General features: G+C 37.4%; 1 protein-coding gene across 5 annotated transcripts in view; it reads right to left on the bottom strand.

Annotated features, from left to right (window-relative positions):
• Positions 1-1293: 1293 nt before the first annotated feature.
• CDKL2 (cyclin dependent kinase like 2) overlaps positions 1294-27427 on the bottom strand; it is a 53188-nt gene continuing 27054 nt past the window's right edge. Inside the window, exons 7-14 of one of the 5 annotated variants that reach the window (XM_034958657.3) lie at positions 24382-24470; positions 22166-22301; positions 21027-21328; positions 20339-20432; positions 16287-16410; positions 15960-16066; positions 6305-6393; positions 1294-3975 (exon numbers count right to left, since the gene is read on the bottom strand). In XM_034958657.3, the coding sequence (XP_034814548.1) occupies positions 6328-6393; positions 15960-16066; positions 16287-16410; positions 20339-20432; positions 21027-21328; positions 22166-22301; positions 24382-24470 (918 nt within the window). In that variant the 3' untranslated portion in view covers positions 1294-3975; positions 6305-6327. Of the gene's footprint in view, positions 3976-6304; positions 6394-8156; positions 14301-15959; positions 16067-16286; positions 16411-20338; positions 20433-21026; positions 21329-22165; positions 22302-24381; positions 24471-27427 lie in introns of those variants that run through there. The other 4 variants (XM_063603787.1, XM_055111422.2, XM_034958659.3 and 1 more) reach the window with 4 other exon arrangements.

Raw genomic sequence — 27427 nt, 5'->3', positions numbered from 1 at the left:
AGCATGTAGCTCCAGGAGTCTAAGCTCTCAATGTTATATTATCTAAACAGATTTTAAAAATTAATTCCAGCTCTAAATAATCATAATCATATATTTATTTCAACACTCATGGCTCTATCATTTATTGAGTGACACTGAGTCAATTCCTTAAGTTTTCTAAGCCTATTATCTTGCCTATAAAACATGAATAACATTCCTACTTTCATAGGGTTATTACTGTGCTAGATGGTGTGGAGCAAAAATAGATAAATAAGGTTCCCCATCTTTATAGACACTGAAAATTTAGTGAGGCAGTGACACTGGGTATTGTTCTTGCCTGTGTGCCTTCAGAATCTAACCCTGACTCTTCTGGTGGGTTGAGGAGCAACTTAACTCCTTTCAATAAATGGCTTTTCTAGTTAAAGGGAAAAAAAAAAATCAGGGGGGAGATAGGTATACATGTAAACAAAAAGAGTGAGAAGCCAAGGAACACAACTAAAAACAGGTTGAGGAAGCCAGGCATGGTGGCTCTTGCCTGTAATTCTAGCACTTTGGGAGGCCAAGGAAGGAGGATCGTTTGGGCACAGGAGTTAAAGACCAGCCTGGGCAACATAGTGAGACCCCGTCTCTATAAAAAATAATAATAATAAAATAAAATAATAAAACAGGTTAAGGAGGGAAGTGACCAATTAAAACATTATTTTGTGGTGGGGGGTGGGGGTGGTCAGGGGATACTTTTAAATCCTAGCAGCAAGATTAATGAAGATCACTTTCCAGGTCTAGAGCAGGTGGGATAGCTGGATGGAGGTAAACTGATATGAAAGCCTGTTCTCCAGACTGATAGGAGAACCTACCATAGCTTAGGGATAGGAAAACATGCTGAATTGAGATATGTTGTTTTCATTTCCCTGAACCTTTCTTATATGTTCGTATTAATTGACAATACATTTTCCAAAATGTTACCAGAAACTTCACTTCTACAGGAGATGGCCCTGAGTGCCAAACTAGAGAATATAGAAATTAAGAATGTGCAATGGGCAAAACTAAATTTTCACTGAAAACAAAGAAAAATGCTGTCTCGTGGATGGGTTTGGTTTTAAAGAAAATTTCTCAGAATATATTCAACATCAGATATCCACAAATATCTATAAACACAAAGCTCTAAATCACAAGTTACCCACGAGTGATAACATAAGGTACTTACTTCTCAGAGGGCATGTTAAGAAAAAAATATGCTGTATATTAATTACATTTTCTAGTTATTTCATGTCTGAAGCTGTCAAGAGAAAAAATAAGACCCTTGAGAAAACAATGTGAGAACATAATTTTTTATTCATATAGATAGAGGAGTGTTAAGCACCCTCTTCTAGTGCAAAAACATTTAATGCAAAAAACAACAGAGAAAAATCCATTCAGTCCAATTCACTAAGACTAGCCTAAAGCCTTAGGAGCAGTGCTCTGTTGCTTCTCTAATCCCCTGACCATGGTTCAGTTATATAGAGGAGGACTTAGAAAACAAATCGATCACATTTTTCAGTCTATTCTGATACATAGTGTATTACAGGTCCAGCCTTATATTGTAGCACAACTAAGATAAAGGAACCAATAATGAGAGTCACATAAGAAAACACATTTTCTATGTTCCATTTCAATGGGAAGTCAGATATTCTAAGCAAGCAAGGGATTCTCAGTAAGGAAAACCAGGTTCTGTCACAACTGTTACCAGTTAGTCTTTACAAGAAATGTTATTTTTATGACCATGCTGCTTATATCACCAGCTATACAAGAAAATTAGCTTGCCATCCCTACATCCAAAGTTTTCCAGAAGAATTAACAGATTTAAAACTTATTTGTTAAATGCCATACAGTAGTGTTTATATTATTTATAGCCTCTTAATTAAATAAATCTAAATTAAAACCATCTATGGAGCCCAGTAAGATAATATTTATTAATTTTAAAACATATATACACGCAGCAAGCCCACTGCTCCCCACCAGTACATACACATATTCCCTATTAGTGTGTGACTAAATCATATCCTTGCAAGAGAAACTAAACAACCTTAAACTTAAAAAAAGGATCATTTTGGTTCAATATCTATTATTGTTGATTATGTAATCTTGTTGATTACATCAACAAGAATCACTGAAACCAATTTGCAGAATCTTTTTCTAGTAGTTCTGCCACAGTTCTAATCAGATATGATCCTCAAATCATAACTTGGACTTATGGTAAATATTTTTTAGTCCCTTAATTCTAAAGTTCACAAGGTGTTTTAATAGGCAAAAGATATCAAAAGCTAGTATAAAAACTGCAAGGCAATTGATCCTAGAACCTCAACCATTGAGCTGATATTTTCACACTGATCTTTACATAAAAATAGTATTGAAATAAGCCGAAGCGCCATTTGGCTTTAAGTATTACCTGTTTGCCATGCTGCAGAATCTATCGGCAGTGTTTTTCAAAGTAAAAATAAAATAGTAACTTTTTAATATGCAGCCTATTAATGCTGAGACCCTAGTTTTTTCAGCATGTTATCCATACTAATGTTGTCAAACAGCTGGTCACAGATTAAAAGTAGAGCTTTTAAATCAAGACCAATTTTAATTTAACCACCACCTATAGATTTGTACATTGAAACCCCTTATTTGCCTCCTCTTGAATGTCCTACTCTTTTGAGGCTTAAATATGCAAGGTCAGAATTTCAATATTAAGCTCCTCAGAGTAATAAAGAAAAGTTCTAGTTAAATTCTTCAGCTAAGTTCTAGTCAATGGCTTTGGAAAAAAAGCAACACACTATTAACTGGTTAAGGCAAAAAAAAAAAAAAAACTCACAAATTCTGGTTCCCTAAACAACCATTCTCTAAAATGATAAATGCAGAGCATGTGTAGAAACCCAGAAATCAAGAACCTGTAGCCAACTTAGTTTATTCCTCCCACCTAAAAAGTTTTGGATCCATGCATTGGAAAAGATGTGTGGAATGCAGGTAAATGATTTTGCACCTTGGTGAAAAGCTTTTGAGATGGCCTGAGTGTTTGAGGCCACAAGGAGACAGGAACTTCTCTGGATTCTAGTATCACCCTTAAACTACCAGGGGACAAAAGTGGAGTCCATAATAATGAACGTTCTCTCCCCAAACCCTCTTCAGCTGGGTGGTTCAATAGCAATTGGTCCACAGAAAAGTAATCAGTCCTGATCAATTCTGTATGGAGCATTAGCACCAGAATCTTACAATACATAGAACTAACCAATGCCAGAGTTGTAGTAAGTCATTCGAAAGAGGTTTCTCTGTCAAGCTTGCATTAGTGTGGTTCTTAGAAGATCTGCAGGGACACCAGAGTCTCATAATACACTGATAGAATATCAACAATAATTACAGAAGTCAAAGATACACATCTACCCATGGACAGGAGTTATATATTCACTTAATATCTAGAAACGTGTAAGATTAAGTGTGTTTTCATAGTTAAATTCAGGTAAAGCAAACAGTTTCTCTTACTGATCCTAGTTTCTTCAATTTTCTTCAACTGATCCTAATTTTTATCACCTACCCCCACAAAACCCACTCCTAAATAAATGTACACATTTATACAGAAAACACACAAAGTTCAATGCATGAGTAACATGGCCTTTTATAGAATTTCTCTCTGTCCCCCTTTTTTACACACTTTTAATCATGGGTAACTTAAAATATACAATCTCCTAACAGTAAACACACATTCATGTAACAAGAACCATATCACTGTTATTCCACTGGATATGTCTTGAAATAGCATCAGTGGATGTGAAAGGTAATGGGATAACAGTTGGGGAGGGCCATTTGTTCAATCTTCCTTTGAAACATTTGGAAGTCTTTGTCTTTCCTTCTTCTAGAAGGCCTTCCTCAGAAAATGCAGGCAGTTCAGAAGGAAATGATCAAAACCATGAATCTCTCCTCTTGGGATATCAGCACTCTTGCTGCAAGAAGATGTCATCTCAAGTGCAAGAGCATCATCTAAAAGCACAGGAGGATATACCACCAACTATTTTACAAAAAATGTTTCTAAAAATTAATTTCTATCTCACTTGCTTTCTCACATTGTATATATTGATAACATTGGTGGGTACTATGTAGTTTAAGAAAACCTTAGATTTCAATTAGATGTATCAAAAGCAAATTTTTAAGACAATCTTTAGAATAATTACCAATCAAAACTATCTTGCATATGGCCGGGTGCAGTGGCTCACGCCTGTAATCCCAACACTTTGGGAGGCCGAGGCGGGCAGATCACCTGAGGTTGGGAGTTCAAGACCAGCCTGACCAACATGGAGAAACCCCATTCTACTAAAAATACAAAAAAATTAGCCGGGCATGGTGGCCCATGCTTGTAATCCCAGCTACTCAGGAGGCTGAGGCAGGAGAATCACTTGAACCCGGGAGGTGGAGGTTGCAGTGAGCAGAGATCGTGCCATTGCACTGCAGCCTGGGCAACAAGAGCGAAACTCCGTGTCAAAAAAAAAAAAAAAAAAACTATCATGTGTAACACACATCTCCTTTTATGCAAATAATGACTAGTTTTGACAAAACGCATCCAAGTTTTGCAGACCCTGTAGTTTACACGGTTTGTATGAATTAGTTGTTCATTGCTCAACATGAATTAACTCAAATGAATGCATTGCAAAGACTCTCCCAGGGCCTTGAAAGGACCTGTGCAAATGAAAGATCAAAACTTAAGCTTTGTTCACTTCACAGTAAATTCACCTTTGATGTCACAGATGCTCAAAATGCTTTGTAAAGGTTAACAGATTAATTCCAATAATACAGTTAGGGGCTGGGCATGGTGACTCATGACTGTAATCCCAGCACTTTGTGAGGGCAAGGTGGGCAGATCACCTGAGGTCAGGAGGTCAAGACCAGCCTAGCCAACATAGTGAAACCCCATCTCTACTAAATATACAAAAATTAGCTGGGCATGGTGGCACACACCTGTGATCCCAGCTACTCAGGAGGCTGAGGCATGAGGATCACTTGGAGGTTGCAGTAAACTGAGATTGTGCCACTGCACTCCAGCCTGGGTGACAGAGCAAGACACCATCTCAAAAAAATAAATAAATACAGTTGTGATAATGTGGGAATTTATCATCATAATATTTTACATAGTTAATGAGATATTAAACATTGAATGACTTGCTTGAGCAAATAAATTATCATTCAAAATGGTCTGATTGGCCAGACATGGTGGCTCACACCTCTAATTCCAGCACTTAGGGAGGCCAAGACGGGCAGATCATTTGAGCTCAGGAGTTTGAGGCCACCCTGGGCAATATGGTGAAACCCCATCTCTACCAAAAATACAAAAAATTAGCCGGGCTTTGTGGCACACACCTGTGGCCCCAGCTACTCAGGAGGCTGGGGTAGGAGGATCGCTTCAGCCTAGGAGGCAGAGATTGCAGTGAGCCGAGATCACACCACTGCACTCCAGCCTGGACAATACAGTAAGATCCCCTCTCAAAAAAAAAAGTCTGATTTTGTTTTGGCTTTTTTAATACTAAAAAAGTTATATTTAAAAGGAAGTCAATAATTTGGTATAGCACTGATCTCTCTTTATTGGGAAAAATATTGCCAAGTATAACCATGCACTGTATAACAATGTTTAGGTCAACAATGAGCTGCATATACAATGGTAGTCCCATAGATTATCATGAAGCTGAAAATTCTTATTGCCTAGTGACATTGTAGCTAGTAACATCATAGTGCAATGCATTACCTTTTCTATGTTTTGATATATGAATATTTACCATTGTGTTACAATTGCTTACAGTATTCAGTACAGTAACATGCTGTACAGGATTGTAGCCTAGGAGGAATAGGCTATACCATATAGCCTAGGAGTATAGTAGGTTATATCATCTAGGTTTGTGTAAGTAAACTATGATGTTAGCGTAACAGTGAAATCACCTAAGGATGCATCTTTCAGAACGTTAACCAAGGCATCACTATAATCAATCAATCTTGCTTTACAGGCCCACAGGGCAAATGACTGATAAGGAAGATAGGTATATATCTTTCTTGAGCACTTGTCACCCTAAATTAACGTTACTATATCCAATAAAATGCAGGAGATTAGTTTAAGAGCAAGAGATGTACGCTCTGCGAAAAGGGATTTCATCTCAGAGATAAATACTACTTCTGGTTTTCTAAGTGGCACAACTCTTTCTCTATCAGAAGTTCTCATGGAATCAATCACTGGAGATGGTTTCAGCTGAAAAATTGGTATTCAGCAAGCCACAAAATAGTACCTGTGAAAGGCTGCACAGCTTTAAGTATGGGAAATCACACCTACCCAGTTCAGAACCAAAATGGTTCTCAGTGCTGGTGTTCCATTTGAGGCAAATCAGCCCCTGAATCATCTGACAGGGGAGGTCCTGATACCTATAAATTAATAATAGAGCATCATAGGTTCTCAGTAATTGCAAAAGTTCCACTTCCCCAAAATTTCAATTCTATTTGTTCAAATATTAGATGTTTATAATTAACTATTCATAGCTCAAGTTGCCTACATGGAAAAGAATGAAGTAAGGGGACATTGTTCTTTTCCTTTTCTTTAGTCCCAAACATTACTGCTGAGTGGATGTTATTCTTTGATCTTAGTTTATGCATATGTTAAAAGATACTTCTGATCTGCCAAGGCAGTGTAAGCCCACTACAGCCCATCTCTTCTACTTATTACAAAAATACAAAAACAAAAACCTGTTGGAACCATCATATAAAGACTTTGAAGCAGCCCTTATAACTCTGCTACATGAAGTAAAGGAAAACATACTTGAAATGAATGAAGGTATAGGAATTCTTAGCAGAGAAATAGATGCTATAAAAGGGAGCCAAATGTATATTTTGGGACTAAAAAGCACAGTATCTGAAATTTTTAAATCTCACTGGATGGACTTAATAGCAGAATGAAGATGATAAAGTAAAAAGTCAGAGAACTTGAGGATAGATGAATAGAAGTGGCCCAATCTGAAGAACAGAAAGAAAAATGATTAAGAAAAAGTGAAGAGAGTCTCGGGAACCTATGAGAAAATACTAAATGGTCTACCATACATATCATTAGACTCTCAGAAGGAGAGGTGAGAGATTATGGCAGAAAAAAAAAATTTCAAAAAGCAATGACCAACAACTCCCCAAATCTGGTAAAATATATAAGTTTAAAGATTCAAGAAGGCTGGCAAACCCCAAACAGGACAAACTCAAAGAAAACTATGTCTAGATACATCATATTTAAGCTAATGAAAAGAAAAGATAAAAATTAAATCTTGAAAGCAGCTAGAGGAAAATGAAACATTACATATAGGGAAACAATTCAAATGCCTGAGAATTTCCCACCAGAAATTACAGAGATCAGAAGACAGAAGAATCCCATCTTTATAGTGCTGGGAGGAAAAACAAAAACAAAAATATGTCAACCCAAATTCCATATCCAATAAAATATACTTCAAGAATTAAAGTAAAATAAAGTCATTCTCAAACGAAGAAAAACTAAGAACATTTGTCACCGTCAGACCTGCTCTGCAAGAAATACTAACAAGAAGTTTTTCAGGCTGAAGGAAAATAATACCAGAGGAAAATCTAGGGAAGAAGAGAGACCGACAGAAATGGTAAAGAGCTAGGTAAATATAAAAGACAACTTTTTCTCATAAATTGTTTAAACTATTTATGACTGTTTAAAACAAAACATATAACGTATTGGCGTTCTGGAGATATGTAAATGTAGTACATATGAAGTTCTAACTTAAAGTGCAAACTGGGGAGAAGGGAATATGTTAGCAATGTTCCTACTTTTTTTGTTGTTAATTATTTATCAAAAGAAACTATTTCTTAGACCACATATTCATGTTTCATAGCTCAGGAACACAGGTAAGTGACAAACTTCTAGGTAATTCAACCCAAAGAAATCTTTCGCATTCCAAAATCACTTTGTATTCTGAAAGATACCAGCCTTCCCCATCTCCTCCAAATCTTTCACAGAATCACAATTTCTGTAGAAATCTGCGTATGTCTTCTTTCTTGGTTCAGCCACAGCAATCTTACAGACAGCTGCAACCCTCAGGGATACAATAAAGGCTCCAACAATATGAAATTGCAGACATTTGGCCAGAAGACCACACATCTGAGGTTTTGCCAAAGTGGTGGAAGCCATGGTAGTTACTGTCCTTTATAGGTATGTCAACCTCAAAACCAACGTCTTTCCTGGATGATGGAGAAATGGATGGGCAATTCGTACTTTTTATTTCAAGGGGTACAATGTAGACTATGAAAAATTAGTGATGTATATTGTAATTCCTCGAGCAATCACTAAAAAAAAAATAAAAAGATATTGCCGAAAAAATACTAAAACTATTCAAAAACAAAAGAAAACTGGAAAGGAAAAACAGAGGAGCAAACAGAAAACAAATAATAAAAAGATGGGACTAGATCCAAAAATATCAATTATCACATTAAATGTTAATGGTCTAAACATTCTGTGATCAGCAGGATTGTAAAGCTATGCCCTTACGATTCCTGTCCCTAGCTAGTTAATCAAACTAATTTCAGTACCGATATGAAGGGACTTTGTACATGGAATAAATGTTACTAATTAGCTGTTAATTGTTACTAATTAGCTGTTAAATGTTACTAATTAGGATAGATTATCTTCGTGGGCCCAGTGTAATCATGTGAGCTCTTAGCATCAGAGTAAGTCAGAGATGTGGCAGAAGGAGTGGTCAGAGAGATTCAAGTGTAAGAGAGATTTGACCACTGTTGCTGGTTTTGAAGGCAGAGGAAGTGGGCCATGAGCCAAGGAATGTGGGTGGCATCTAGAAGCTGAGAACAACCCCCAGCTGTTAGCCAGCAAGGAAATAGGGACTTCTGCCCTACAACCATATGGAACTAAATCAGCCCAACAACCCAAGTGAACCTGGAAATGGTTTCTCCCTGATGCCTCCAGAAAATAACGCAGCCCTGCAGACACCTTGATTTCCACCTGTGAGACTCATGCAGAGAAGCAGCTGTGCCCTAGCTCTTGACCCAGAAACTGTGAGAAAATAAATGGATATTAATTTAGTGTGTTAAGTAGTCCCCCCAATCCATGAGGGATATGTTCCAAGGCCCCCAGCGGATGCCTGAAACCTCAGATAGTACCAAGCCCTAAATATACAGTATTGTGTTTTTTAAATCTGAAAGCCTAGACAGCTACTAAGCAATAAAAGGGTAGGTAGCATACATGTATACAGCATGGATACACGGGACAATGGGACAATTCATGTCCCGAGCAGAACAGAGCTAGACAGCTCAAGATTTCATCAGGCTATTCAAAATGGTGTGCAATTTAAAACTTAAGAACCGTTTATTTCTGGAACTTTCCACTAACATTTTCAGACCACAGTTGACCACAGGTAACTGAAAGTGCAGAAAGCAAAACTATAGATAAGGGGGGACTACCACATCTCTAAGGTAGCAGAAATAATAAACGAATACACATTCCAATTAAAAGGCAAAGACTGACAGAATGTATACAAAGGAAAAATCCTATTTATCTGCTGTCTGTGAAAGAAACACTTTAAATATAAATATAAAAAACAGATAGGGTGAAATTAAATGAAATCAACAAGATTTACTATGCAAACATACGTATAAGAAGTTTGGAATGGCTATTTTAATATCAGATAAAATAGACTTCAAAGCACAGACCACTGCAGAGATAAAGAGAGGCATTTCATAATGAGAAAAGGTACAATGTATCAGAAAGACAAGACAATTATGTGCAAATAACTAATAATAGAGATTTAAAATACATAAAGCAGCCAGGCGTGGTGGCTCACTCCTGTAATCCCAGCTACTCAAGAGGCTCAGGAGGAGGTCAGGAGTTTGAGCAACATAGCAAGGCCAGCCACAACATCAGAGCAAGACCCCATCTCTCAAAACAAAAAAGAAAAAAATTAGCTGGGTGTGGTGAGCTGTGCCTGTAGTCTTAGTTACTCAGGAGGTTGATGGGGGAAGATCGCTTGATCCTAGGAATTCAAGGTTGCAGTGAGCTATCATGCCACTGCACTCCAGCCTGGGCAACAGAGTGAGACCCCATTTCTAAAAAAATAATAATAAAATACATGGAGCAAAAATAAATAGATACAGGCCAGGTATGGTGGCTCATGCCTGTAATGCCAGCACTTTGGGGGGCCGATGCGGGTGGATCACTTGAGTTCAGGAGGTCAAGACCAGCGTGGGCAACAAAGCGAGACTCTGTCTTGAAATAAATTAATTAATTAAATTAAATTAAAACAAACAGATATAAGAGAGAAATAGGCAATTCTACAACATAATAAAAGATTTTTACAGCACTCTTTCAAGAACTGATAGACCTAAACAAAAAAAATTAAGAGCATAGATGACCTGAAGAATACTGTACTATTAACCACCTTGATCTAATTTCACATTTATAGAACAATTCATCCAACAACAAAGAATATACATTTTTTCAAGGGAACGAAGTCAATCACCAAGATAGACTGTAGACCATAAAACATGTCTTATTGAATCTAAAAAAATCAAGATCACACTGAGTGTATTCTCTGACTACAATGGAATTAAATTACAAATTAATCAGTAATAAGATATCTAGGGAAACCTCAAATACCTGGCTATTAAACCACATTTCTAAATAATTCATAGGTCAGAGAAGAAATTACAAGGGAAATTAGAAAACGTTTGGACTAACCTTTCTTTTTTTTTTTTTTTAAGACGGAGTCTTGCTCTGTCACCCAGGCTGGAGTGCAGTGGCACCATCTTGGCTCACTGCAAGCTCTGCCTCCCAGGTTCACATCAATCTCCTGCCTCAGCCTCCCGAGTAGCTGGGACTACAGGCGCCTGCCACCACGCTCGGCTAATTTTTTTGTATTTTTAGTAGAGATGGGGTTTCACCATGTTAGCTAGCCAGGATGGTCTTGATCTCCTGACCTTGTGATCCGCCCGCCTCAGCCTCCCAAAGTGCTGGGATTACAGGCGTGAGCCACTGCACCCAGCCTGGACTAACCTTAATGTTAAAACATGACAAAGATATCTTTTTTAAAAAAAGGAAATTATAGTAGCAGTAATAAGAGGTTAGATATATACAAAATAATCAAATAAGTAAATATATTAAATTATACATAGAATAACATACAGCTAATTTTCTCACTCTCAAAGAAGAGGATAGTAAACTACACCAAACTCTGTGATGTTGGATTAGAATTAAAAGTATCTTTGTAGATTTCAGTAAGCATAGAAATGAAAATACAACATATCAAAAGCTGTGGGATGAAGGTAAAGCAGTGCTTAGAGGAAAATGTGTAGCTTTACATGCTTACATTACAAAACAAAACAAAACAAAAAACAAAAAACTAAGTGACCAAGTGATGGGTTTCCTTAAGAACCTAGAAAAATTGAGAGAATAAACCCAAAGTAAGTAAAAGGGGAAAACTAAGATGAGACATCAATAAAATAGGGAACTGACAGATAACAGAGGAAATTAACAATGCCAAAGGCTTGATTTTGTTGAAAAACACAACAAAATTGACAAACTCCTAACTATACTGATCAAGAAAAAGAAAGTGAACATAATAAAGTAAAAATAAATAAGGAATAATCATCACAGTCCTTACAGATATTAAAAGGACAATAAGAGGCCGGGTGCAGTGGCTCACGCCTGTAATCCCAGCACTTTGGGAGGCTGAGGTGGATGTATCACTGGAGGTTAGAAGTTTGAGACCAGCCTGGCCAACATGGTGAAACCCCGTCTCTACTAAAAATACAAAAATTAGCCGAGTGTAGTGGCTCATGCCTGTAATCCCAGTAACTCGGGAGGCTGAGGCAGGAGAATCGCTTAATCCCAGGAGGTAGAAGTTGCAGCGAGTTGAGATTGTGCTACTGTACTCCAGTCTCAGTGACAGAGCAAGACTCCGTCTCAAAAGCAAAAACAAAACATAAGGACAATAAGAGAATGCTATGAACAACGTCATGCCAACAAATTTTAAAAATTGTATGACACGAACAAAAGGATTAAAAAATACAACCTACCAAAAGAGACACAAGAAGAAACAAAATCTGAATAGCACTGTATATTTTAAAGAAATTGAGAGGCCGGGCACAGTGGTTCACACTCCCAGCACTTTGGGAGGCCGAGACGGGCAGATCACGAGATCAGGAGATCAAGACCATTCTGGCTAACACGGTGAAACCCCATCTCTACTAAAAATACAAAAAAATTAGCCGGGCGTAGTGGCAGGTGCCTGTAGTCCCAGCTACTTGGGAGGCTGAGGCAGGAGGATGGCATGAACCTGGGAGGCAAAGCTTGCAGTGAGCCGAGATCGCGCCATTGCACTCCAGCCTGGGCGACAGATCAAGACTCTGTCTCAAAAAAAAAAAAAAGAAACTGAAATCAGGCTGGGCGCGGTGGCTCACACCTGTAATCCCAGCACTTTGGGAGGCCGAGGCGGGCGGATCACCTGAGGTCGGGAGTTCAAGACCAGCCTGACCAACATGGAGAAACACCTTCTCTACTAAAAATACAAAATTAGCCGGGCGTGGTGGTGCACGCCTGTAATCCCAGCTACTCAGGAGGCTGAGGCAGGAGAATCACTTGAACCCAGGAGGCGGAGGTTGCCGTGAGCCGAGATCGCACCATTGCACTCCAGCCTGGGCAACAAGAGCAAAACTCAGTCTCAAAAAAAAAAAAAATTATCCAAAACTTTCCCCAGAATAAAGCTCTTGGGACAGATGGCTTCACCAGTGAATTCCATTAATATTCAAGGAACAAATAACACCAACTTATTAAACTTTTTCAGGAAATAAAGAGAGACCACTGCTCAACTTGTTTTATGAAGCTAACAAAACCTTAATGTTAAAACATGACAAATATATCTTTTTTAAAAAAGGGAAATCATAGTAGCAGTAATAGGAGTTTAGATATATATAAAATAATTAATCAAATAAGTACAAATATTAAATTATACATGGAATAACATACAGCTAAATTTCTTACTGTTAAAGAAGAGAATAGTAAACCAGGCCAAACCTGGGTGTTGGATTCACAATTAGAGGTATCTTTGTAGATTTCAGTAACCATAGGTAGAAATAGAAATAAACTCATAGTAAATGTGTATGTATATACATATGTCTATGTACCTAGCTCTGTCCACTAAGAGGGCCTTGGAACAATGACTCCCCCCAAATCAGTGGACACACCTAGAGCCCAGATCTTAATTTCTAAATATGATTTTCTACTAAAGGAAATTAGGGATCCTTAGAGAGATGGCTGATTTCTGGCTGGTACAAATCCATCTGCATTATCTGTTGTGCCAGATAGCAAGGAATTCCTCAAAGAATGATGAGGACTTGTCAAAAGGAGACAGAAGCTACCTTGAAGGGGATCTCACTAGAAAAACTGGACTAATTTGAACATCAAAATAAATAATGACTCAAAAATGTGAAAACAAACAACCATTAAAAATGGGCAAAAGATTTGAGCAGATATTTCATCAAAGAAGATATACAGCTCTCTCATGTGCAAATAAGCACATGAAAAGATTCTCAACATCTTTGTCGTTAGGGAAATACAAATTAAAACCACAATGAGATGCCACTTCACACCTATTAGAATGGCTAAAATTAAATTGACAATACCAAGTATTGGTGGGGATAAGGCACAACTGAAATTATTATGCATTGCTGGTTGAAATACAAAATAGTGTAGTCATTTTGGAAAAATTTGATAGTTTCTTATAAAGTTAAACATATACTTACCAAGTGACCCAGCAAATCCATTTTCAGGTATTTACCAACTAAATGTGAAACTGTATATTCACACACAAAAAACACATTTACAAATGTTTATATAACACTTCACGTTTAATTGTCAAAAACTGCAAACAACTCAACTGTCCCTCAGCTGGAAAATAGATAAATAGATAAATAGACTCCATCTCTAAAAAAAAAATTGTGTTAGCTGGGCATGGTAGCCTGCACCTGTAGTCCCAGCTCCTTGGGAGACTGAGGTAGAAAGATGGCTTAAGCCCAGGAGTTCAAGGCTGCAGTGAGCTATGAGCATGCCACTGCACTCCAGCCTGGGCAACAGAGCAAGACCATGTGTCCAAAAAAAAAAAAAAGAGGCCAGGTACAGTGACTCATAGCCAGGTGTGTTGGTGCACTCCTGTGGTCCCAGCTACTCAGGAAGCTGAGGTGGGAAGATTGCCTAAGCCCAGGGGATCAAGGCTGTAGTGAGCCATGATGTTGCCACTGCACTCCAGCCTGGATGACACAGCAAAACCCTGTCTCAAAAAAAAGAAGTAAAGAAGTATATAAGAAATGTATTGATACTCTATGGTTCCTAAATGTGGAATCTGTGACAGTGATTATCTCTTCACATGACAGGAATTTGTTCAGTTTTAATTAAATGTTGCTATAGAAATTGTTGGCAAGAGATAAGGCAAAGCAATCACAGCAATAAACCCTTTCATCAGCATCTCTAGATAATTTGTTATCCTCACAGTAACACTACTCCTTTGTAGAGCTCTACAGAACTATTGAAGAGTTAACAGTGAGGCTGGGGGCAATGCCTCATGCCTATAATCCCAGCACTTCAGGAGGCTGAGGCAGGCAGATCACTTGAGGTCAGGAGTTCAAGACCAGCCTGGCCAACATGGTGAAACCCTGCCTCTAATAAAAATACAAAAATTAGCTGGGTGTGGTGGCATGCACCTGTAATCCCAGCTGCTTGGGAGGCTGAGGCACAAGAATCACTTGAACCTGGGAGGCAAAGGTTGCAGTGAGCTGAGATTGTGCCACTGCACTCCAGCCTGGGTGACAGAATGAGACTCTGTCTCAAAAAATAAAAATAAAAAAAGAGTTAACAGTGGAAAAAGCATCACCCATGGATAAAGAACAACATACAGGAAATCTCTATGAAATGGAAATGTGTTAATAATGAGGATGGAGAATTAATTCTAAAACAAAAGTTGCCTAGCTTCAAGCAAAGGTGAAAAATCTGTCTGAAGCAGTAAAAGGAAAGTACAATGTCCATAGCCAAAGTTTGTAGCTAGTTATGGTTGGCTCAGGAGATTTAAGTTTGCCAGTTTTTTCAGTGTAAAAATGAGTGATATGGCTGTTGATATAAAGGTTATAGAAACACATATATTCTGAAAAGTTAAGAGCAATGATAGAAAAAAATGACTATATTGAATAGCAAATCTTTAACATGGATAAAATGGATTGTCTTGGTGAAAATATGTCAAATAGATAATCTATTCTGGAAGAATAAAAACAATTCCAGAGTTTCTCCCTTTGAAAGGTAGGTTGTTTATTACTTTGGAGTTAATGTAGTGAAATACTACGAAATATAAAAAAATCCCAGTAGCTAACAAAAACTGTAGCTAGGCTGCATACCCAGACACACACATTTTTAACCTATAAAAAATGGATTACTGGCCAGGAGCCATAGCTCACATCTGTAATTCCAACACTTTGGGAAGCTAAAGCAGAAGGATCGCTTGAGGCCAGGAGTTTTGAGACCAGCCCAGGCAACATAGCAGGGCCTCATCTCTACAAAAAATTTAAAAATTAGTTAGATATGGTGGTGCATGCCTGTAATCTCAGCTACTTGGGAGGCTGAGGTAGTTGGATTGCTTAAGCTCAAGGGTTTGAGGCTGCAGTGAGCTGGGATCATGTTACTGCACTCCAGCCTGGGCACCAGAGTGAGACCATGTCTCTTAAAAAAGAAAGTATTATGGGAAGTTAGGAAATGTTTATGTAAATATATATGTAATAAAGGTACTAAGTGCAATGAATCAAACAAAATTTGCAAGCAAAATGTTATAGATCCCACCAATAAACCTGCACAATTCTTAAGAGCAAACTCTCCCTAAAATACTTTACTAGTAAGTAAGAGAGAGACCCGAGTTCTGTCCATCCTATAAGGAGTATTTCTGTACCTGATGTAATGTAATACTGGGGGTGTGCAGGTCAATAGCAGCCAGAGAAGGAATTCGAGATTCTGAAAGAATTTTGCTCTCTTTCTTTGTTAGCCTGGAATTTCGAGCTAGATAGAAATGACCATAAACACAGTGAAAATATTAGACATTTTGTTAGTTTTTAGTTTTTCACATTCTCTACTTGTTCCTCAGTATGTACTTATTATAACAGGTATTTACATACTTAAATATGTAAAGTTAGTATGAATTTTTATTTTTAAATTCTGTCTAACATACATTTTAAATAATCTAAACAGACTATACAAAGTAAAAGCATTATCAACACACCTATGCCTCCCAGTGCTCTTAGTTCAGGGAGATGATTATAGTTTAGTTCAGGCAAACGGACATCTGTCCTGGAGTATTCTCTTCTTTTCTTACTTGCCCAAAAGAGGTTTTTTTCACTAGAGACCTAATATCATCAACATAGTCAACAAAAAAGAATTAGTTTCAAGGTTAGCTAGGCTTTCCTTCTTCTGTAACTCCTATGTTCATATCCTAAAATTTGTGAAATTGAAGGTCTATAATAAAAAATTTGAAGGACATTAATAATACAAAAAAATTTCATCCAATTATTTCAAATGTCTTCCTCATTAAATTCATTAAAATTGCTAACAAGTAGATAACTTGAGTGCTATGAGTTTCTCCTTCTCCCTTTGCCATATCAGTGTGTAAGTCCCAGCAAGTAGTAAAAGGTTAAAAGATGGGCATTGATGCCCTGGTTCTTCAGGCCAGCAAGGTCGGGCCTTACAACACTTTCTAGGCTTTTCAGCAAATAGTTGCTGTTGTCTTCATAAATTTTGAACAGTTTATCTTCACATGTATATCATATCTCCCCCTAGCTTATTTTTCACTTTCCCAATATAATTTTGTTGTTCATTTTTCTATATATGTCCTTGTCTTGCTCCTCAGAATTAGAATATAATACTATCTTCCTAGCAATACAATTTATTAAGTAAAGAATTATAACTTCAATTATTTTCCTGATCTTTCTTAGTACTATTAATTCACAGTTGATAAAGTCAGAAAAAAATAGTGAGGAATAGCAGCAGCACTTCAATTCTGCATCCTTATGAATTTGACACTTTTCCAATATTTTTCATTCGAGAATCACAGAAAGCCTGTATTCATATGTATGTATAATGAGCTACATACACACAAACATATGTATAATGACATTAAGTTATGGAGGTTCCTTGATGCCTCAAACTTAATATTCTGTGAGTTATGCCATTCTGGCTACCAGAAAGTCTTCAAGAGTCCTGCAGTGAGCTTTTGAGTTTCTTTCTTTTGGATGTTTCTGCTTACTCTTTTCATAGAACAAGCGCTAAGGCTATTGGTTCAAGTTGGTTATAAAATAAAATAGTTAAAGAAAACTATATGCAAGTACAAAAAATAAAATTTAAAAATGAGTTTAAACTACCAGATTAACATATTCAAAGAGTGAAAATAAAACATATATAATATATAATATATTTATTCACACATCAGAATGAGGGCATAAAGCATGGGAGAGAGGTATTGATCTTTAACATACAAGTTGAAGAAAGTCTAGGCTTAGCTCTGCTTGCATTAATTTTCGTTAAGAAAAGACTCCACTGGGTCTTCACCCTCCTAATCTTCACCTCCTCTCTTGATTACCTCTTCCAAAGAAGAATAAATTACCTCTTCCAAAGAAGAATAAATCAGATCTAAAATTATCAGCCAGCATTGATTATGCAATACCTGAAAGCAGGTTGATATCAGTTCTGGCAAAATGGTATTGAACCAGCTATTTTGAAAAGCCTTCCTGATTAAAATAATCTTCCAAAGCAAATCAGGGTTTTAAAACACAAATATCCACAAAGAAACCAAAAAAGAAAGTACTATTGGCACAGAAATTATAAACTAAGAATAATTAAAAGAAAAACAAATACAGTGTCCAAATCATGAGAGAGATGAAAAGGCTGTATTTTTCAGCTCTGAAGATAGTGAGAGAAGTAGAGAGGGAAATTTGTCTCACACACACACAAACACACACACACAAGGAATATTCCTTTGGGAATACATCCATACCTCCCTTTGTTGTGAAAAGCAGTCATTCATTCAGTATGGAGTCTTTCCTTAATGAAAATTAATGCAAGCAGAGATAAGCCTAGACTTTCTTCAACTTGTAGGTTAAAGGACAATACCTCTCTCCCATGTTTTATACCCCCATTCTAAGGTGTGAATAAATGTATTATTATAAATATTTATTATGTGTTTTATTTTCACTCTTTGAATATATTAATCTGGTAGTTTGAACTCATTTTTAAATTTTAGGCCAGCCCTGGTGGCTCACGCCTGTAATCCCAGCATTTTGGTAGGCCAAGGTGGGCAGATCACCTGAGGTCAGGAGTTCGAAACCAGCCTGGCCGACATGGAGAAACCCCGCCTCTACTAAAAATACAAAAATTAGCTGGGTGTGGTGGCAGGTGCCTGTAATCCCAGCTACTCGGGAGGTTGAGGCAGGAGAATCGCTCAAATCTGGGAGGCGGAGGTTGCAGTGAGCCGAGATCACGCCACTGCACTCCAGCCTGGGCGACAGAGTGAGATTCTGACTCGAAAAAAAAAAAAAATTATTTTTTCTACTTGCATAGGAAGGAAAAGTACAGTGAGGAAAACAAAAGCACAAATCTCTGCCTTGGAATCTTACGTTCTAGCTGGGGGAGACAGACAATATATAAATAAGAGTATATAGACGATGTCAGGTAAATGCAATGGAAAAAATATAAGCAAGGAGAAGGCATCGAACATAAAGGGAGGCATAATGAGTTACAAGACTTCACAATAAGGTTTCATGTGAGCTAAGAAGAGAAAAAGCAAATCCATTGGGTTATCTGGGGGAAGAATGTTCCAAAGCAAAAGAAATAGCAAGTGCAAAAGCCTCAAGGTGGGAGTATGTCTGACTATGTTCCAGGAATAACAAGGAAATCAGTGTGGTAGAACAGATTGATGGAGAAAGAGTAGGTGGAGATGGGATAGAGGGTTGGTTGGAGTCAATCCTGCAGGCACTTATAGACCCTATAAGGACTTTGGCCTTTCCTCAGAGATAAGAAGCTAATGGAGGAAGTTTAGCAGAAGAATGATGAGGGTTTCACCTAACTTCAAAAGAGAAACATTCTGGAGGCCATGCTGAGAATAATAATGGTCCTTCCTGTGCTCTGTCTAAATACAATATGATACTATGCTTTAATTTGCTGATCCTCTAGATCATGAAGTCCTTGAAAAGAAAGATTGACTTATTTATTTCCAGTGTCTCACACATAACGATTGATAAATATTTATTATATAAATAAATAGAATCGTATCTTTCTTCTTTTTTTTTTTTTTTTGAGACAGGGTCTTGGTCTGTCACCCAGGCTGAGGTGCTGGGGCACAATTACAGCCACAGCTTACCACTGTAGCCTCAACTTTCCAGGCTCAAGCAACCCACCCATCTTAGCCTCCCAAGTAGCTAGGACTACAGTCATGTGCCACCATACCCAGCTAACTTTTTAAAAAATTTTTTGTAGAGACAGGATCTTGCTATGTTGCTCAAGCTTGTCTCAAACTCCTGGGCTCAAACTATCCTCCCACCTCGGCCTCCCAAAGTGCTGGGATTATAGATGTGTGCTACTGTCCCCAGCCAATAGAATACAGCCACCAAAAATCGGGTGTGGGTGAGATAAGACAATTTATCTTTTCATCTACTCTAAAAAAGAACTGACCAGCAATCATCAAGTTGAGAAAATTTACTATGTTACTAAAGAAAAAATAAAACAAGCCAGGCACAGATGGCTCACACCTGTAATCCCAGCACTTTGGGAGGCCAAGGCAGGTGGATCACGAGGTCAGGAGTTCAAGACCAGCCTGGCCAAGATGGTGAAACCCTGTCTCTACTAAAAATAAAAAATTAGCTGGGTGTGGTGGCAGGCACCTGTAATCCCAGCTACTCAGGAGGCTGAGGCAGGAGAATCACTTGAACCCAGGAGGTGGAGGTTACAGTGAGCCAAGATTGCACCACTGCACTGTAGCCTGGGTGACAGAGCAAGACTCCATGAAAAAAAAAAGCAAAGAAAAAGAAAGAGAGGAAGGAAGGAAGGAAAGAAGGAAGGAAGGAAGGAAGGAAGGAAGGAGTTTTCAGACTCATAAAACTTAATTAAACTTTCAGAATTTCACGTTTATGACTATGATGGGTTGGGATAATATATGCACAATTAAGGTTTCACTTTATGTGTATCCAAACAAAATTCTCAATTCTTCACTATCATATTTAATTTTAATAAAAGTCTAGAGCTGACTGGTGTTTGCTCTTCTACTACTGAGAACTGCTTACTTACTAATGTGGTCACATTAATGTTATAAATGCCTGATGGGGAATGTCTGTTCGGTTTAACAAATGGAATAGAACACTTCTTAGTTTTCTCATCCACTCTGTAACGACAAAAAAAAAAAGTTTTTAAGTTAGAACCAGCAATAATTATTTTTTCAAGCACAAAACCAAATGACACAGTACCAACTAACAAGCAGTTTAACCAGAATGTAATGTCTATTCTCAAATATACAATGCACATAAATCTGGTGAAACATCCTATTCTTTAACACTACCCTCATGCCTCCCAGCAGCCCCCAACTCCTACCAAATACATTACCCTCCTTTCAGCAAAATTCCCAAATGGAGCTTCCTTATGCTACTATAGGCTCACAGTCACACCATGCAGCAGCAGCCACTCAAAAATTATCTCTTTTAGTATGACAACCTGCTTTCACATTATTAGACTATATAGCTGTAGATTCTCTTCACCTTAAGCAATAAAACCCTACTTTCTCAGGACTTTGGTGAATTGTTTTGGTCAAATGCTAATAATCTTCATCACACAGCCAAAAAGTCTTTTGAAACAGCTACCTGACACGAATGAATAGCATCCAGAATTCTGAGAATAAAAACAATGTGGATGAATTGACAAACCCTTGCAACTTGCAAATATGTCCTTAAACACTTTTTTGATCTTATTTTGCTATTCATACCTGTAACCCTGAATTGGTATAGTCGCAGTCCCCATTCCAGAATTAATGCTGGGAGCAACTGCAGAAAGATTGTGTGTAAGTGGGGGAATTGCCACGCTTGGATTCCTTGTGTGGTCCACGCTGACATTGCTGCAGTCTTTGAGGCTTGTTGAAGGCACTATTTTGTTGTGGCTTGTCCTACTGTCATGGAGACAGCTGGCATTTGAAGCTCTATTGCCTTTTTCAGCTTTTTCTCCATCAATTTTTGAGCCTTTTATTTTAAATAGTTTACAATCCTTAATTTTGGGATCAGCATTGGTATCCTGATCATTAATAAAAATATTAATAAGGTTAATGATCTGAAGAGAATGAAAATTTACCTCTTCTTATAAAGTACTTGTCAACTAGAGCAGAATATCATAAGTATCACCTTTTTGAAACTGTTTTCTTTATTCTTCCTAGGGGATTAAAATTAAAGCCAGATTCTTATTCAGATAGTTATTGGGAAAATACAAAAAGAATGGAAATGCAATTCACACAGCTCACTCAGACACACACACACACATACACACACATCAGTGGAAAAACTCATGGAAGAGGAATCAAGAATTCCACTTTTGTTCTTACATATTCAGAGTCAGGGAACACAAAACTGATAACTCTTTCTTCTTTTGGTGTACCTGATATAAGTGGATTGGTGGTGGATTTGAATTACCTTATCAAGAACAGATCCTGGGTAGTTCACCAGGAAAAGCAAACCTAAGTTAAGTATCCGAATCTCACTTTTCAAATTTTTACTTCATATAAATTTCTACAGACAATATTTTTCACTTATATCCTTTAAGAAAGATAAGTGGAGTGAGGGTTGTTTGTTCCATGTGTCTGTGTGTATACGTGTGCATGAAAACACATATCTAGATGTTCTTGGATGAATGTGATTTAAGCACTGTTGCACAGTCTGGCACATAACAGGTACTCAAAACATGATATGTTAAGTTTTCTAAACAGGTAATATCTATTGAGAAGATACATTTTTACAACTAAACTAAAAGTTAACAATTTGCTCACTGCTCAGAAAACTTTTTTCAAAATCACATTTTTTTCAAAAAATTTTAAAAAATAAGTATATTAAATCTAAAATGTGAAACATGAACATTTACCTGTACCACAAGTGTTTTTCTTTCTTCAACTAAGGAATCATCTTTTTCTTTTTCCTTCTTTCTGTTTTGGGATTTTTTAGATAAAGAAACATTTCTGGCATCTTTCTGTACTTTTAACTGTAGTTCTTGGGAAAACCTACATAAAAATATAATAAAATAAAATTGTAAGACATGGATAAACCTACAAAAAAATTGACTTTCAAGATATTTATTTTTTAAAAATTGAATGTTAAACTAGTCTAAGTTATTAAAAATGAGAAAAATCCTGGCCTAGATCAGCAGTTTGGAAAGGGTGGTGTGTAGATCTTTGGGGATCCCTAAGAACATTCAGAAGGTTCACAAAGTCAATGCTATTATTTTAACATAAAGATGTTTGTCTTTCTCACCAGGTTAACGTGAAAGCAGTGGTGGATAAAACTGCTGACACCTTACCAAGAAGAAAAGCAGCAAAACCAAAATGTACTAGCAGTCATTACTTTCTTGATAACCACACATTCTCAGTTGCTTTTTTTTTTTTTAAAAAAAAAAAGGCAGTCTTGCTTAAGAATGTCTCTGATGAATCAGCAAAAAGGTATTAACTTCATTAAAGCCAAACTCTTAAACGCATCCTTTTTTTTATGGTCTGTGTGACAAAATGAGAATATACGTAAAGCACCTCTGCTACAAACCGAAACACTATGGTTGTCTTAAGAAAAATGCTTGCATAATTATTTGTGATACAAACTAAACTAGATATTTTTACTTGAAAGAAAGACTGACAGAAAAACTATGGTTATTAAGACTTTGGGTCTATGGGAAACATTTTCTTTTAACAAATAAAGTGATCTTGTCACTTCAAGGAAAACAGAAATTATTGTGTTAATGATAAAATTCAAAATTTTATGCAAAAATTACAATTCTGTTAAACTTGTATCCACCACTGTGAGCTTAGCAGCTTCCCAAAACTCACAAACTTTTATGAGATAGAATGTAATTTTTGATGCTGTACAAGAAATATATCAATATTTTTAAGATCTGCTTAACTCAGCAAACTAATATTTTCCAAATGACTAAAGCATGATATTACAAAAGCATGCATGGGTAAAAGATCCATTAAAAAGGCAAGACAGAGGAATGGATTTTAATTTAACAAAGGAAGAAAAACTCAATGATATGGTTTCACATTCCACAATGCAACCAGCCTTTAAGAAACTACCACTGGGCCAGGCACGGTGGCTCATGCCTGTAATCCCAGCACTTTAGGAGGCCCAGGTGGGCAGATCACCTGAGGTCGGGAGTTCAAGACCAGCCTGACCAACACAGAGAAACCCCATCTCTACTAAAAATATAAAATTAGCCGGTTGTGGTGGCACATGCCTGTAATCCCAGCTACTCGGGAGGCTGAGGCAAGAGAATCGCTTGAACCAAGGAGGTAGAGGTTGCAGTGAGCCAAGATCGCACCACTGCACTCCAGCCTGGGCAACAAGAGCAAAACTCCATCCCAAAAAAAAAAAAAAAGAAAGAAACTACCACTGTCAAGTTTTGCTATGGTATCAGAGTTTTGGTATAGAATCAAAGAATACCCACAATTATCCACTTACGTGAGGCCAGAGTTTCTTCATATACTTCCACAAAAACAACATATCACAACTAATTGAGTACAAAAGCAAATAGGAAAACCTAGCTACCTTTTATTAAGCTACGTGTTACTGCCACTCATCTCACTATTCTTTGTTTCGTCAGCTGCACTGTTGCCAGCAGCTTGAGCAGCACAGAAGACCATGCCAGCAACTCTGGCACCCACAGGTTTGGCATATCAAGGTCTCCAACACATCAGCAGTGTCAGCAGTATCAAAGGACTTGGTGTGGTATGAGTTTGGCAGCAATAGGAGATGGCACTTTTGTAACTACATCAGTATCTAAGATGATGGCATCACACAGTTGGTAGCAACATAGAAATCAATGATCTGACTGGTAGATGTCACCACAGGGAGACAGAAAGAAGAGCATAAAATGACCGCTTCATGAAAACCAAGAGCACTAATTTAGTAAATGTAGGAGACCACCCCTAGGAGCTGCAGTAATGCTAAGGGAATATGGGGGTAGAGTGGTAGATATCTGAGATCCTGCAAAGTAGGTGGGAACAGAAATAAGAGAAGTGCTATTTGTGACTATTGTGGAAGACTTACTTTAACCCTAGGTTGGTATGGCCTGAAAAACATGGGTAAGTACTATACCTCTCAGCAAATCCATCCATTTGAAAGAAATCATGGTGCAGGAGCTCAGCACAGAAGGGTCTTTTGTCGGGGTCAATATGTAAGCATTTCTGAAAAATTAAGAACACTTAGAGTTCATATCAAGAAAAACTACCTACATTTAAATTTATAAATATAGAAAAAAAATCCTCTTTATAGTCAACGATTTTTTTTTTTAAGACAGGGTCTCACTCTGTTGCCCAGGCTAGAGTGCAGTGGTGTGATCACTACTTAACCGCAGCCTTGACCTGTCTAGGCTCAGGTGATCCTTCCATCTCAGTCTCCTGAGTAGCTGGGACCACAGGTGCACACCACCACACCCAGCTAATTTTTGTATTTTTTGTAGAGACAGCGTTTCGCCATGTTGCCCAGGCTGGTCTCGAACTCTGAGCTCAAGCTATCCACCCTCCTCAGCTTTCCAAAATGCTGGGATTACCAGCGCGAGCCACCACACTTGCCCGCCAATGAATTTTACACATCTATAATCAAGGATAAAGAATAAAGCACAAATCTAGACAATGACCATCAGTGGTTGCTAGTATCACAAAAAGACCACCAAACATTCAGTGTCTCTATATGGAAATACAGAAACCTCCTATGAAGTAGTTTTGCCAAAGAATCAACCTGATTCTGATCGAGCTCTAGCTCTACTGTGAGTTTATAAGAAATACAGGACACAGAAGAACATGTATACTGCATTATGTAGAAAATTCTAAGGACAAACAACTTAGTTTCTTCAACAAATAAATTGCAAGGTTTAAACAAAAAAGAAAGAGATGAAGAGAAGCTTATAAATAAAGTTTTAAAAATATATCGACCAATTGCAATCTATAGTCTTCATTTAGATCCTAATTCAAACTATGAAATGAAATAAATTTTGTGAAAATTAATGAAACTTTAAACATCAATTAGATATTTTATGATAGTAAGAAATTATTTGGAATTTTTAAAACTTAAGGCTATTACAAAATGGAAAGGAAATGATTTATCCTGTGCTTATCACTATGCTAGATGCTTTACAAAGATTATTTTATTTTATTGCAAAGTCTTGTTCTGATTCATTAAAACCCCTAACATGCCAGTAAAAATAGAAGGGACTCAATAAGTAGCTTTAAATGAACAAGAAAAGTTCTCTGCATAACTGTGCTACTTATGAGTAAAATAATACGTCTGGGATTTGCTTCAAAATCCTCCAAAAAAAGTTAAAGAGTGTAGATAAATTAAACAAGATTATCAAAAGGTTGATAATTGTGGAAACTAGATGATAAGTACATGAAGGTTTGTTAAACAACTATTCTTTCTATTTTCTTTTCCGTTTGAAATTTTCCATAATAAAATGTTTTAGAAGTTTTATATGATTCTTTAAGGTATGATTAAGGTACACAAGTTGGACAATAGTTTTACCTTTATTCCCTTTATATCTCCTTACAGATAGATCACAAAGCTTGTACCAATTAAAAATATTTGCATCTGCTAGAAGATTATGTAAAAAACTGGAAATGTATTATTCTAAGAACTTGTTATAATTAGTTATAAGCTTATTAAACGTCATGAGTTAAAGAATTAAAAAACAAAAAAAATGGGTAAATCTTACAGCCTAGTGTTTTAGAGGTACCTATTTTATCAATATTTAAACAATCTTAACTGATGAGAACTTTTTGAGCTAAAAATTCCCCAAAAAGGTCAACTTTTAGAGTTGATTCTCACTTGATAGAATGAAAACCTCTCTAACATCTTCCTTAATCAAATACAACAAAAAAGTATTGGCCATTTGTAAACTGGCTGCAGCCAATACAGTGGCTAAGCAAAAACCCTTATGACAATATCATACAGATCATGATCCTATGCCCTACATTTTGTTTTTTGTTGTTGTTGTTGTTTGTTTGTTTTTTTGACATGGAGTCTCACTCTGTTGCCCAGGCTGGAGTGCAGTGGCGTAATCTCACCTCACTGAAACCTCCACCTCCCAGGTTCAAGCAATTCTCTGCCTCACCTTCCCGAGTAGCTGGGGTTACAGGCACGTGCCACCACGCCCAGCTAATTTTTGTATTTTTAGTAGAGATGGGGTTTCACCATCTTGGCCAGGATGGTCTTGAACTCCTGACCTCATGATCCACCTGCCTCGGCCTCCCAAACTGCTGGGATTACAGGCATGAGCCACCATGCCCGGCCATCCTATGCCCTACATTTTAATATTTTCCTACTTCTCTATCCTTTATTTATTTATTTATTTAAAGAGAGAGTTTCACTCTGTCACCCAGGATGGAGTGCAGTGGTGCAATCTCAGCTCACTGTAACCTCTGCCTCCTGGGTTCAAGTGATTCTCCTGTCTCAGCATCCCGAGTAGCTGGGATTACAGACATGCACCACCATGCCCAGCTAATTTTTTTGTATTTTTAATAGAGATGGGGTTTTGCCATGTCGGCCAAGCTGGTCTCCAACTCCTGACTTCAAGTGATCCACCGGCCTTAGCCTCCCAAAGTGCTGGGATTACAGGTGTGAGCCACCGTGCCCAGCCCCTTTTTATTTTCTTATCCTACTTTTATTTTCTTTTCCATTTAAACAAGGCTTGTATTTTAAATGTTAAACGTTAAAATCATACAGTGTTTTTATGTTTTTAATGTGTTTTTCAATGAGGATGTTTTCACATTTACAAAATGCTAGATAACAATAAATGGTTTCTTAATGAGTTTTAAAACAGGTAAAATTTTCAGTCCTTTTTCTCTGAAGTTACCCCCATCAAATTATTTAAATTGTTTCTAAATGTACAAAAATTAAAATTATTAGAGGAAATTGTTGACCTAAAAGATCAACTAGAGGCCAGGGCTGGTGGCTCACGCCTATAATCCCAGCACTTTGGGAGGCCGAGGCGGGCAGATCACGAGATCAGGAGATGCAGACCATCCTGGCTAACACAGTGAAACCCCGTTTCTACTAAAAATACAAAAAATTAGCCAGGCATGGTGGCGAGCGCCTGTAGTCCCAGCTACTAGAGAGGTTGAGGCGGAAGAATGGCGAAGCTTGCAGT

Source organism: Pan paniscus, chromosome 3 (assembly GCF_029289425.2).
Source record: "Pan paniscus chromosome 3, NHGRI_mPanPan1-v2.0_pri, whole genome shotgun sequence".
Lineage (NCBI taxonomy): Eukaryota > Metazoa > Chordata > Mammalia > Primates > Hominidae > Pan > Pan paniscus.
The sequence above is the reverse complement of the archived record's forward strand: the minus strand, read 5'-3'. Positions and strand labels throughout refer to the sequence as shown.